Raw genomic sequence first — 13653 nt, 5'->3', positions numbered from 1 at the left:
CCTTGGAAGCTAATCAGGGAAGGGCCTGGTGGTTTGTACTTGGATGGGGGACCATCTGGGAACACCAGGAAGAATAGCGAATGTATTGAGTGAGTGAGTGGTTGGTGGTGGCATTCTACCCCAGGGCAGCTGTGGCTACAGTAGCTTACCACCACCAAGTATGGAGTGAACGAATAGTGCAATGTAAAGCTTCTTTGAGTGTCCAGAAAAGCGCTATATAAAACCAATGCATTATTATTATTACCCAACTTTACACATTAAAGTGTATAAATTGTCCAAATAATTGCCTGGTTAAATGAAAGAGCAAATAATTTACAAAACAATAGTCATTATTGTTTCTTTGAAAACGGTTACAACTCCAAGTACCAAGGTGGGTTTATTCTTATGCGTGTAAATCTGTGCCATAAACACACATATGACTATAGACAACATATGTAAAATCTTGTGTGTTTTTTTCCTCACTAAATCACTTCAATTTCAAATAAAATTTAAAAAATGCAGTAGCAATTTGAACTGCCAGTCTCTGGGTTAGGGGACAACCCGCTCTACGATTTGAGCTATTGTCGCCTCCATTAGCAAACACTTATGAGTCACTAAATGAGACACTGCACCTGCATTTGCTTCAATAAACGCAACATTTAAGTCTTTGGCACTAATTAATCAACATCCTAGATTACATACCAGCTGAATCTAGACTGGTCAAGAGATAACTCGTCAACCCTGCTCTCTACGCCCTTAGTTAGCTACTTATATCGTCCAGCTTCAGATGTACAAAAAAGGATTTAAGTATCAACATGCCAAACTCATTTTTATTACAAGTCCCGTAAGGATAAAAGCACATCTTCCCAGCTCTTTATCACATCAAGTGGTACAAAAAATGTTTGAAGGCTATTGTACAATCCTTAATTGGCAAATGTTTTCTCATTATTCGTCCATAACAGTAAAGTGACAGCTTATAAGTATAAAACACTGATCCTATTCTTTAGCAAAACAGACTTTGCCTCCAGTTACACATGAAAAAATAAAGAGGTTTGTTTTGGGGTGCTGCCACTCACAAGTAGACAGCATCCGGTAGAAATCAAGGGAAATTTACAGTTTTTGTTTCTTTTTTGCTGGTTTAATGGGACTGAGATCTTCATCATCCTCTTCCTCAAATTCATCATCTTCTTCAGACAGATCTGATTCTTCAGCTTGTGAGGCTGTAAAAAACACAATGACAAATTGGATCAGTGTTTACTATCTTCCGTATTACCACTGCAATTTTTTTTACATTTTTAGACATGCAGACCAGTCATCATATTCCATTATAACAGGGCAAATACGTACACTTTGTGTGGAGTAATATTTTAAGTATAACTTACATACGAGGTGCAGACCACTAACATTTACTGGTCCGGTCCCTGCCTTGAGACGAATGGTCACTGGTGCTTTGAGCTCAAATTCACCCAAACTAACCTACGGCAAAAGCAAAAATATAAACATATTCATATAGAATAGTGTGAGGAAAAATAACAATTATGAAATTGGCATGCACTTGGCAGTTAAGCAAAAAATGTCCTCCTCCACCATCAGACAGAATAAAAACAAGACCCAATAACTTAGTTACAGACTCATTGATGTACAGTAATCTGCCCTGTTGCACTATGTGGTGTGTCCACACTTAGATCCGCTGCTATCACTTTATTACTTATACACCTACACATCTGTAAATATAATCCCGCTGTTGTTTTATGTCAATTGTTACTTACTTTTTACTTTTTATCTTATTTATTTTAATATTCTTTATGCATGCCCTATAGCCCTATAGTTTAAAGTTGTATAGCTTATTTTTTTAATCTAAACTCTGTGTTATATGTTTTATGTCACTTCTGCACCGTGAAAAATTCCTAGTTTGTGAACCTGTTCTCAAACAATGGCAATGAAAAGTATTCTGATTCTGAAAACACATGAGAAATGTTCTTCATGTAGGCCCTACAATTCACTATTATTTACAGTCACTACATAAAGTACATTTAATTTACATTAAATATTTGTGTGGTTGTTAAATATACACTTTACCATGGGGAGGCAGTTAATGTGGAGGTTGGCTATAGGCACTGAAATGGTCTTTCCTTGGTGGTTCATGGCTGTCACCTCTACCACGTTACTCTCCTCTTTGGCACCTTCTCCCAAACATACCTATAAATGCAAATTTACAAAAAGAGGGCATGAGAACACCCAAATGACTTGACACGTATTCAATAAGGCGAGACGATCCACCCCTGATATTCTTTGACAACCTGCTTAATAATAAATAGGTAGAGTGAGCTATAAATGTACATACTGTTCTAAGTTCGAGGAAATGCTCCATCTCCTCCTCTTGATCCCCTTGGAAAGTGAAAAACGGTACTTTTGAGGACAACTCGCAACCTGGGACACACAAAACAAGCGGTGACTTCATTGCGAACTTGAAAAGAAAAATATAGCTTTAATAGAGAGTTAGATGTGAATTTAAATGACACTGGGACCCACGTGCGCGCCAATGAGTCCCATCATTGTATCAGACTCTCACCGAAAAGGAAGCGCTCCATCGTTGGTGATCCAGACAGGCCGGGGTCCGAAGAGTCGTCTTCAAACGACATTATTTTGAGCTAACTACTGGGAAATTAAAACAAAACCTGTAGAGAAAAATAATAAACTTCGTCGACAGATACATGCGTCTGTGTTACGTCATCACTTTGCGTCTGCGATCGTTGATGTAGTGGGCGCACTGGGCGGGTGTTGTTGGGCAATGTTTGTTGAGCTCATATTCCCTTAGACTGTAGGCCTCATGAACACTTTATTGTAGCTTCTTCTCATGCTTTTTTTGACCGCTTAAAATGAGTGGTGTGTGTTCTTTTCATCTCACTACATGTTGTGTTTTTTGACATTGTATGTAACGTATAAACTATGCATCTATCTAAATAATAAACAAACAAAAAAAACATCGAATCCTACAATCGGCATCATAGTTGTAACGACAACAAAGAGAATAAAGACAGTCATACAGTTTGATTTCAGTCTTAATTTATCTTACATTTTATAATAGTTGAGTGTATTTCACATCACCCCCAATCCATTCCCCAGACTCAAACCTACTCCGATGTAATGTACAACTGAGCCCTTTCAGTCCATCTCAAACCCAGCAAGCAGAACACTACTAAAAATGAAAAGTTGCCTTTTAACTGTGAAAATGATCGGGTTAAATATTTCACTCCTCACGAGTAGATTTTTTTTTTCTTCCTTTTTTTTTTTTTTTACAGAAAACACTATGGTAGACACTTATAAGTATAAAAAATAATAACACTTTGTTTGACAGCATTTACAAAAAATGTAGGCTATATACTATAGTACAGTTTATGCATGCGTATTTCTTTTTCAATGCAATACGGTAACTGTAATGACAAGTCCATAGCACTTCATGCACATCCTAAGTGTATACAAAACATCACATTGGCAGGCAGCTACTAGAGAGCAACTGATGATCTACGAACCACCGGTGTTGAACCAACACTGTGTTCAAAGTGCTTTTTGATAACCATTGATGTAACTGAAGAAAGCAAAATTGTAAAACATTCAAGAAATAAAAGGCCAACATCTGTGTGTCTTTGCGGACAGAAGTTGACTGGGTTAACCTTGGTGTTCATAAGAGTGCTTGTTAAAGTCTGAAAAGACATTCATGTAAAGGGGGTAAATCTCCCTCTCTAAACTGCAATCTGTGTTAGTTGTTTAATTTCAAATTGTTTTGAAATCTCAAGTGCATAAACTGCAATTTAGCAAGTTGGAATAAGAGGCTCTTGGAAAATAAAGATTATACTTGATAATATAAGGTTTAGGAGTTGTACATAGTCCACTCCTATGCAAAGTGCTAAACACAAACACCCTATTACAGCCAGTCTTTCAACAAACAAAGGCAAAATACAAAGGCAAAAAAAAAGTAATAGTAAAATTGCTCAAAAAAGGCAAAATATACAAAGCAAAACCTATTTACCGTTATGCCTTTTGCAGTATTACTTTTTGCTTAATATACAGCTCTTCTACACCAAGTCTGTAATCTACACCTAATGTTTGAAATTACCATTTTCACAGGTAGTGGGAGGAGCCAACCTAAACAAACAAAAACCAGTGCCCCACAAATAAATGCATGATGTGCTGTAGTCGTTTGTGAGGGCATGAACTGAGAAAGCCACGACAGCATGGTGATCCATGTTGCAAAGCAGTCACTGTGCTTCTGGACGCTGATCTGGTTGGGTTACACCAGATTGAAATGTGTCATATTAGAGTTCACTTCAACTCGGGTAATGTTATAGAGTGCATTGTGTTTTACAATATGTTTCTTATAAGCTGCGTCCCATAATGATGACATCTTTGGGAAATCCTTCCATCTGTGCCACTTCAAAACATCCAAGTTTACCGTAAAAGTCCAACATTCTTTTATCTGACTGCCGGACTTTACAGAATGCTCCGTGAGACCCTAAACAAGAATAAATACATACAAATAATTAACATTCAAAAATGCGTAAGACTAATCACGAAGTGACATTTTAGCCTCTTGAACCAAAGAGACACATGGCAGTGTTAATACCTACCATTTGCTTTCAGGCAGGATAATAAACATCCCATCATGCTTTTAGCCACACTAGGGTCAGTGACTTTGGCATGAATGTCAACTTTTATGAGTGAAGGAAAGTTAGAAAGAAATGTCTCTGGAAGTCCTTCTTCTTCATCCTCATGGAAACTTAAGATCATTTTCTACAGAACGAACAATGAACAAATCAATAAAGTGCAAATGCTAAAATAATGCTTTGGCAAAATGCCACTAGACACACTGGGTTTAAATTGATCTTACCTCCGCTTCTGAGAGGTCCTTCTCACCGTCGGGTTTGAGATATTTTTCCTTCATGAAGGGAATCCAGTTCGACTTGCACTTCTTGACAAAAGGCTTAACATCTACAGTGCCAAGCGCATAGCCACAGATGCCTTCCTCATCTTCTAACACAAATCCATAGTCTGAACTCAACGTGAGGAGACCTCCTACTAATCTGTAAAAGACAACAAGTGTGTATCAGACACTGACAGGACAAATCATGAGTGAAAGGTAAAGCTCTAACCCACAACCTAATGCAAAGCTGCCCTAGGAGGAACACTGCTGTAGGAAGTATGGTACACTGAGCACTATTCTCTAGTTATTCTTACTGCATACTTTGTATGAAAAATGTTAAAATATGTCTTTTATCTGAAGTCTGTTCATCACTATTCACATGTGTCCCACTGCCTCTTGGGCGTGCCTGTTTCAGACAGTGGGTCGTCGGTGTCGCGGTCTTCAGCTCTGTGCATGGAGGAACCCCGCCTACAGGGATTGGACAAGAAGAACTGAAGCTCCAACAAGGACTGGACGTCCTGCGGCCTTGGCCCATCTGCTGAGGGACCCATTCGCCCTGAGTCTCTAAAGCCTGAGTGGATCTCTCCTTCTGTCATTCTCCCCGACGTTTCTTTTTTCTTCCACTGGGTTTTTGAGTTCCTCACTGTTTCAGAGAATGTAAGGACGGGGTACTCCCATTCGGCTCGTCACCACCTGGTGCCGACACTTATTTGGACATTATGTTTGCCTGAATTCTTAATTTGCCTGAAGTTTACGTTGTCTTGTGTATTGTTTTGTTTCATAGCTTTAATGTTTGTGCAGTCCTGTGAAGCAACTCCCGTTGTGATATTGGGCTATACAAAGAGCACACTTTACCTGTCACCTATGAGGTCTGGCTCCTGATCAGAGAAAGGATCCTCCGTTCCCTCACAATACATTTCTTTACAGATTTTATAGACAGACGCCTAGAAAAGAGTAAAAGAAAGAAAATCAACACAATAGAAAGTATTTTGGAAACAAACAAATGATTAAAAAATATCTTACCTCGTCTTTGGGGTAGTATGGCCGTATGGAATAGATTTTGGAGGTTGGCAGGGAAGGTGGAGGCTGGTAGAAGAGATCATTTGCCCCATCAATTGGTAACAACCTCTGTAGGTTTCAAAAGAGAGATTTAGTTCCTCTGCGTGCCGTCTTTAATCGACTCCGTGTATTTGCTGAAGTTGTGCCACTATTAAACGAAAAGGAACTAAGCCAATCGCTCTTACTTGATTTATAGTACAGCAAAAATAACCAACATAGAAGTGAACTCTGGTGCCTTGTTCATTTGACAGTGGACAACGAGCAAACACTTAGTTTTCCCCACAGGCGTTTAACACAATATTACACATGGAGCACGTAAAATTGCTTGGCAAATTCAATACTTAATGGGTTGCACTTTGGTCTGACCAAGGTTTCACTGACTGAAGGAGATGCTTCTTTTTCTTTGTGAGGCATCGCATTTTTTCGCTGCGCAGAGCCCTGTTGAGAAAAATAATGATGCATGCGCAGAGAGAACTCCAAGAAAATAACAAACGCCAAAGCAAAATTGCATTAATCCTCCAGACAATGCGTGTCTGGCTTCTCTCCACAGCTGGAGCCACAAGAAGATTTGATCCTGGAGTTTCCCCATTGAAAACATGCTTGCGTATCGCTTGCGCTGCGATGCTGCTGCTTGCGCTTATAAAGAGTAGGATTGGCAATTGTATGTTGGACTGTCCTGCAAAGAAATGAGGTGTCATCACGATGAACCTAGTCATGCTCGCTTGCGCCGCTTGCGCTTGAAAAAAAAAAGAAAAAGCAGCATCTCCTTGGTCAGTTGCTGAAACGTAAAAGTGAGCTTAAATAACACAGAGGCACTGCTCTGAAAGGCTTGTCAGAAAGACTTAGTCATATTGAGGGGAGATCATTCTGAGGAGTTACGTTTAAAACAAATGTAAATCCAATGAAAGCCTGAGACATCACATCAGCACACCTTTGAAAGACCAAAACCCTTTTAATTGCTTGCAGATTTAACCAATATAACCACTTTACTGAGAACACGCTTTTCCATTTCATAGCTGTGACTTTGATGCATTAGATACCTGGAACTCTCCTGCTAGACCTCCCCTAAAGGCCCAGGGCTCTTGGTCTCCTTTAAGGAATTGTGCTGAGGACTGACTACGACACCCTGTTAGGAGCAGAGCCAAGCGGAGATTGTTACCACAGAGTCGGGCTCTCTGATACAGATGAGAGAAACGAGGAAATGGGACGGAGGGTCAAATGTATCCGATTTCATAAATCGCAGTTTTACTTGTCGTAAGCACATATATAATTCCAGTTTGGGAGAAGCAATATCAAACAATATAATACATTATTTGGGGGTTTCAAGCAACATAAGCTTACATATGAAAAGATGGAAGCCATGTTACACGTTCTAAGTTTTGAGGTGGAGGAGTAAGGCGAACAACGCTTTGGCACTTGCACCATTTAAAGTAATATAATGTGCAAGGCAAGTAATTGTATGGCAGCCCTAAAAACTCTGAAAGCATCTCCAGAACTCTATCCCTTCTTTGTGCATAAAATAAGCTTCAGCTGCTATCGCCCCACCTCAAGTGAAGTCACATTTATGAAACCTGCCTTGTCACATGACTGGCTCAACACAAGTCATCCGCAGAACCAAAAGGATGGTGTGATTCCCTGTAACAGGCCTCTCTAGAGCCACTTCAAAGCCATAATAATAATTACAATAAACCAACATCCAAGCATCAATGTCACCTATTGCTCACAGAATGTGGGGGGAAAAGGGCTTGCTATTTTTGATGATAAATGAACCCTGTCATGTGACCAGACATATGCAGCGTGCAGGAAAGCATTCATCATTGTTTTAAAAGAGACCTGATCATTCCTGTTAAGAGCTGACACAACACAACGCACAGATGCACCAACGGGTAGGAACTATGAGCTTGTTCAGCCAAAAGAACAAAATTACACACAATTTTACCCTCTTCAACTTGAATAATGTGCTGCCTCAGTACAGTACTGGTAAATGAGTGCAAATCTTTAGCAAATTAGATTGTTTGTAACTGTAACTTTCAAGTCAAGCGCCAATTCCCCTGGATAGGTGCATCAAGCTTGTATGAGCCATTTCTTTAGGCCTACCAACAGAAACAAAAACAAGTTAGATATATGCTGCCAAAGGGAGAAATTTGGAAGTTAAGGTTTCACTCTACGTCTGCACCTAAATCGCTGCGCAAAATGTGACTTCATCCAGAGGACAGTTCCAGTTCTCAAAATATTCAAGAATAATCCATTAGCTAATTTTATGGACGTTTAACATAAATAAACTTTAGACAACGACTGCACATTGCATACACCGGTCACTGTTGATCCAATAGCAGTAGACACTTGTGCTTTGGATTCTTCCATCTGTATATAATGAGGGAGAAAACAGTAGAAAATATTTATTAGTAAGTATTCTTAGAGCAATAACCAGGACATGACTGAGTGCCATCTGCACAGCTATAAAGAGGGGAAAATGTGGTGGTGCAGCTTAGTGCATAGAGTTACTAGTTAGAGCCAATTGCTTTGTGTGGCTGTGTCCGTGTGGGTGTGCTGCCTGCTGTGTACTGTGGCTAAAGTCCTCTGTTTTAGCCGGATAGGACAGAAACCTGTGAATGAAACTGGGTTACAGGGAGTAACCAATAGACCATGCTGGTGCTTCATAGACTCAAACCTTATTTTTTTGTATAATAGCAATGAATATGTACATTGCCATCGCAAACACTTAAACTGTGTCCTGTTGTATTATCTAAAAGATGTAAAAATTTAAGAAACAAGAGATAGAGACAGAGAGAAAAGGTTGATGACACACCATGACACAGACTAAGCACAGCATCTGACTGAAAGTACTCAGCGAGGCCATACCTCTAGAGTCAACAGGGAGGTCAACTTATAAATGTATCGGTTTGCAGATTGTATGCACCAGAATGGCCTCTCACATTCACTCAACTTGCACTCAAAGATCGCGTGCGCGGTAGGGCATAAGAGATGTACGGGACTTCCCCCGGCACCCATACTCACAGACAGAGATGGAAGCAAGTGTCTGTGTGGAAATACAACATGTTACGGGATACACAGCAAGCAGCAATACCATGTCTGGACGTTCACCACTGAGAATCACTTCTGATGAGTCAGTAATAAATTGCACCATGCAAGTGGCATTCAGTCAAAAAAATAAATATATAAGAACCATGTCTTGTCTAGCCTGTGCCTTATATTCGAAATTGACCTAATTTGATTTGATATTTTTATCATTTACAAACACTGAGCATTGCTCACTGAGAAATGTGAGGCCAGAATCTTGCGGCATGTGATATGCGGATTGCTTACGCACAGAACTTGCCTACATATTATGGGATATTAAATACATGCTTTTACTTTTTATAGTATGTTTTTAGAGGGAGCTGCGTGCTTCGTGCTGCTTAGTGATATCACCGTTTGGGTAACCTCATACATACCTAGCCACAGGACAAAAGACTTCACCATAGAAATTATGCTCTTGATGTCCCAGATGTAAGAGTAAAGGTCATAAAGAATGGTTCTGTTGGCTGAATTGGAGAGGCGTGTAAACATGTTTATGACAGAGCAGCACATCTCTTCAAACGTCTCGGCTCTTGTTTTCCATTCGGTCACCTGTAGAAAATAAATATTATACATTTTCATATATCAAAATGAAGAAACTGTAAAAATCAGAAAGCATAGGCCTGGCCTGTATACTACTACCCTTGTTCTAAACAATTAGAGTGGGTATGGCCTGGTAAATACAGAATGTCATATGGCGTCTCACACCACCAAGTGGGTAATAATGGTAGTACATTTCCACCATTTTGTAGAAAAGCAATAGGAAAAAAAAGTGTAATATAAAAACTCACTTTTTCAGAGTCTTTTCTTTTACAGTTGATGCTGACAACACTGCTATTGGCCCGGAGCCAGTTGAACTCCTTCAGCATCTGGAGGGCTTTGGGTCCATGTTCGTATGGTAGATAAAACAGTTCCGCCAACAAGCAGAGATCTTCAATTGTAAGTGGCTCGGCTGTAAATAATGGCTTCTCATTGGGACCAGGCACAAAAATATCCTGCAGGAACAACCAGTATTTCGCAATTAGTATTTTAACCTATTTATCCTTATTTTAGTTGTTTTTAAAATCTTACGGCACTGCAATACCAGTTTGAGCTGTTCATCTGTCTGCATCGGGGCAATGTCACTCCCAGAGTCTTCCTGAATAGACACTTCAGGGGACTTTGACTCGGCGAGGCTCTCCTTGTCCGTATCCATAGGCTTGAGGTCCTCAGCCATCTTCTCCGGCTGAATAGCATCAACCTGCTTATCCTCAGAGTCTGCCTGGACGTCGGGCACTGCATCATCCTGCTTCTCCACCACCATCTCCATGGGCTCCTCATCAGAGTCCTTTTTCTCTGCCTCCGCCTTCGGGAACACATGCAAGTTAATAATGTGAATTTTGCAGTTCACAAAAATCAACAGGGTAGTCGGTCTTACTTCTTCTTCAGCTTGTTTTGCCATTGGATGAGGTAATGTATCCAGGCACAAGGGAGGAATTGCAGGTGTCATAATTGGTTGCTGGAAGACTGTTGTAACTGTTGTAGATGAGCAGAGGGATGGAGAAGCCAAGGATGATATATCTATTGTTGCACTTTTAGCACCACTCTGTGGTATCTGGCGGCCTGAGATAATATGTTGATATCTATTAATTCACTCATCAAAATAAAACCCACAGATTTTCCTAGGGATGACAAAACTTACTATTGTATTGATGTGGCACACCAAATTCTCCAAGCCATTCAGTTAAGGCAAGTTTTAAGGCCAGCTGTGGACTGTAGAGCATATCTGTCTCTAGCTCTTCATCACTGCCTTCATTTTCTAATTTGATTTGTATTGATACTGTGCTGTCCTCACCATCCGCTAGGGAAATTGGAAGAAAAGACCAAAGTGTGTAAATATCAACACATTTTTTCAAAATGTATTAATGAATGTAATTTATTAGCAATGAACACATACTCATCACGACATCTTTGCGAACTCCATTCATATTTGATTTGTACCATGTGGCTAGAGTGTGGATAGCTACAAAGTTTGACTCAAACTCGCAATTGGGGTTAGTTAGGACTCCCTTCAGCCGCGGGATGAGCTCTGTGGATCGTCCCTTGTATGGACCTAAGAACAACCTCTTCTGGTCATAATCATTTGCATGAATATTATCCCAGATAACTGGAGCTCTTTTGAAGATTTTTGAAACTTCTTCTATAGACTCCACTGTGATGTCTTTAGACACAACTTTGGGGCCTTAAACAAAAAAAACAAAAACAAAAATTCTTGGGTAGATAAGGCAGAGGCAAAACAGCTTCTGAAAACATTGTAAAGGTATGCATACAAATAATTAAAGTATAAAATGGACAGGACGCGCGTCAAAGATGTTCACCTGTCCAAAGTACATCAATGCCAGGCAGTAGCTTTTCTCCCACGGTGTGTAGGTAAGGCGACTGAGAAACATTTGGGTAGCAGAAGGTCCCACAGTACTCTATGAGATATCAGACAATAAAAACCCTCAGTAAAAAAATGATACACATGACTGAATTTGTGATGATGAATGTTTCTTCAACATAAAGCTGCCACCTGTAGGGCAAAAGAGGAAGGTCTGTGGCTCTCCCAGATACTGGTAGATTTCATTCGTGATTGAAACCTGGGCATGTGCAAATGAGCTGAACACTTCCTTGTCAGCAGGGCACATGTTGTGATCAATATCATCAAAAAGTAAGGCAAAAGACTTGCAGCCAAAATGTGAAACCTAAAAGACAGAAGTGGAAAACAAACATATTGTATAATGAAATAGTACTTGAGCCTAAAAGTGCTGCAAACGGAAGAACCATACTTGCCTGATCTAGCTTTCTTTTAAGAGCAGAAACTTCTTTCTGATTGGAGAAAGTAATATCAAGTCCAGGTGAAATGGCATAAATGAATTCTATGCCATGTTCTTTTGCAGCACCAATAAGGGTCATTAGTTGCTCTGAAGTAAAAGAAGAATGGGCACAATTAATCAGCTATGTACATATAATAATAAAAGGACAAGAATAATAAAATACAAAGATAAGTTACCAGCTTCTTCAACTGAGTAGAGCTCTCGCCAAAACATTCTGTGTTTGTAGTCATCTTTAGGAGCATACAAGTAGGAGTTCAGTCCCCATTTCTGCTCCCTGTAACGAGGTGCAAGAATGTACATGTCAAATGAGAATTTAAATGTTTATAGTTTTACAATCAACAGTCCATACCTCCTAAACAGTTCTTTTCTTTGTTCCATTGTCCAGGGGCGGCCATAAAACCCTTTATTACAAAAGCAAAATATGTTTTAAAAGACGGATGATGACAAGTGCTGAGCGTTGTGTCTTTATGGGGCGATTACTTTACTGATGCTATTAACTGTATTCTGCAGTGAATAATAAACAATACAAATAATTAGCTAAGGAACCCCACTAGACTCGAAAACCAAAAAAGAAAGAAAAACCGCTAGCTGGTGCCTTTAAACCATTCATGCAAAAACTAACAGATTGTTTAGATGCGTTAGTTACATGAGTTACCTTCCACGACACCACTGATGAATTTTCTCTGATCAGACGCGTCGAGCCCATGGCTGCATTCTTGGGCCGAGCTTGTGGCCTCAACACAAGCCTCTGCGGCGACTGGATTGGGACTCGGATCACCATCGATTTGTGGGGACTCTACCGTCTTATCCTTTTGGACCATCGCTGGAGATGATAGTAGTTACTAAGTGTTGATGTTACCCCAGAAGACGCCAATGTGTTGACAATTTAACTAGGTCAACAGTAGCTACGCAAAACTCAAGAGGAGACCGCGTCACCGTTCTGGGCTTCCTCTCAATTTGGTCAGAAATCAAAATGCTATCACGGAAATCCAACAAATTGTACTCAGTTGTAGCATTTGTTCGGACTAAGATGTAATCGTACGGTTTAGAAAGTTTTCTCAGTAACGGCACAATCGTTATTTCTCGTAGCAAACCTGGTTGAGGCTGTTCTTCCTGTTTACACCAAGTGCGCATGCTCACGAGGCTGGATCAAACCAGTCAAAACCGGAGCGACAACCACAGCTCAACGAATGACCCAGATCACCATGGCAACTATGCACTTCTCCCAGAGGCGAAGAAAGCGGCCTGAACTTCAGAACTAGCCATTGAAGTAAAGTAACACAATTGACAGTTATGTTGGTTTGTTTCTTCACTGATTTTTATGCGTTTAAAAGTGAGGTGCCATCTTGCAGAAACCTCTAGGCCTATGTCTATCAAATTCGTCACTTTGCAGGTGAGGTCAAAGACGTTGTAAACTTAGGGCCATTTCTGTTACATGAAAAGTTTCTAGAACGCTTACCGAGAAGCAACAAAACGAACACCAGTTTTTAGCTTGCATATTACATTATTTCTTTAGTCATTGAACTTTATTACTACCATAATATATTTAAATAGGCATAGTCATTTACGCATTAGTAAAAAGTGACAGTTAACTTGGTAAATAATGGCACTGTAAAATAATGGAATGATGGCACAGGAAGGTGCTTATAAGATTTCCATTTTATCTTAAGTCGCCAATTTGGCGTGTGGTCATGACTCATGCATGTACAGTATGCAAACACGGAACCATTAAAGGATGACACAAGCACCAGTATCAAGTTA

At 39.9% G+C, this 13653-nt stretch overlaps 2 protein-coding genes across 3 annotated transcripts in view; both read right to left on the bottom strand.

Annotated features, from left to right (window-relative positions):
• Nucleotides 1-805: 805 nt before the first annotated feature.
• Nucleotides 806-2719, bottom strand: npm3 (nucleophosmin/nucleoplasmin, 3). The gene is made up of 5 exons (XM_079559675.1): nucleotides 2552-2719; nucleotides 2324-2409; nucleotides 2059-2178; nucleotides 1362-1455; nucleotides 806-1199 (listed from the first exon to the last, which is right to left on the bottom strand). Exons 1-5 carry the CDS (start codon nucleotides 2619-2621, stop codon nucleotides 1090-1092), a joined length of 480 nt encoding a protein of 159 aa, XP_079415801.1. The 5' UTR covers nucleotides 2622-2719; the 3' UTR covers nucleotides 806-1089.
• Nucleotides 2720-3016: 297 nt separating this feature from the next.
• oga (O-GlcNAcase) overlaps nucleotides 3017-13653 on the bottom strand; it is a 56327-nt gene continuing 45690 nt past the window's right edge. Inside the window, exons 1-18 of one of the 2 annotated variants that reach the window (XM_079560641.1) lie at nucleotides 12548-13050; nucleotides 12242-12293; nucleotides 12069-12166; nucleotides 11849-11979; nucleotides 11589-11760; nucleotides 11395-11493; nucleotides 10974-11258; nucleotides 10719-10877; nucleotides 10455-10639; nucleotides 10122-10382; nucleotides 9829-10032; nucleotides 9415-9589; nucleotides 7000-7085; nucleotides 5924-6028; nucleotides 5756-5844; nucleotides 4868-5060; nucleotides 4608-4770; nucleotides 3017-4492 (exon numbers count right to left, since the gene is read on the bottom strand). In XM_079560641.1, the coding sequence (XP_079416767.1) occupies nucleotides 4356-4492; nucleotides 4608-4770; nucleotides 4868-5060; nucleotides 5756-5844; nucleotides 5924-6028; nucleotides 7000-7085; nucleotides 9415-9589; nucleotides 9829-10032; nucleotides 10122-10382; nucleotides 10455-10639; nucleotides 10719-10877; nucleotides 10974-11258; nucleotides 11395-11493; nucleotides 11589-11760; nucleotides 11849-11979; nucleotides 12069-12166; nucleotides 12242-12293; nucleotides 12548-12713 (2760 nt within the window). In that variant the 5' untranslated portion in view covers nucleotides 12714-13050 and the 3' untranslated portion in view covers nucleotides 3017-4355. Of the gene's footprint in view, nucleotides 4493-4607; nucleotides 4771-4867; nucleotides 5061-5755; nucleotides 5845-5923; nucleotides 6029-6999; nucleotides 7086-9414; nucleotides 9590-9828; nucleotides 10033-10121; nucleotides 10383-10454; nucleotides 10640-10718; nucleotides 10878-10973; nucleotides 11259-11394; nucleotides 11494-11588; nucleotides 11763-11848; nucleotides 11980-12068; nucleotides 12167-12241; nucleotides 12294-12547; nucleotides 13051-13653 lie in introns of those variants that run through there. The other variant, XM_079560640.1, reaches the window with a different exon arrangement.

This window comes from Gobius niger (genome assembly GCF_951799975.1).
Source record: "Gobius niger genome assembly, chromosome: 7".
NCBI lineage: Eukaryota > Metazoa > Chordata > Actinopteri > Gobiiformes > Gobiidae > Gobius > Gobius niger.
The sequence above is the reverse complement of the archived record's forward strand: the minus strand, read 5'-3'. Positions and strand labels throughout refer to the sequence as shown.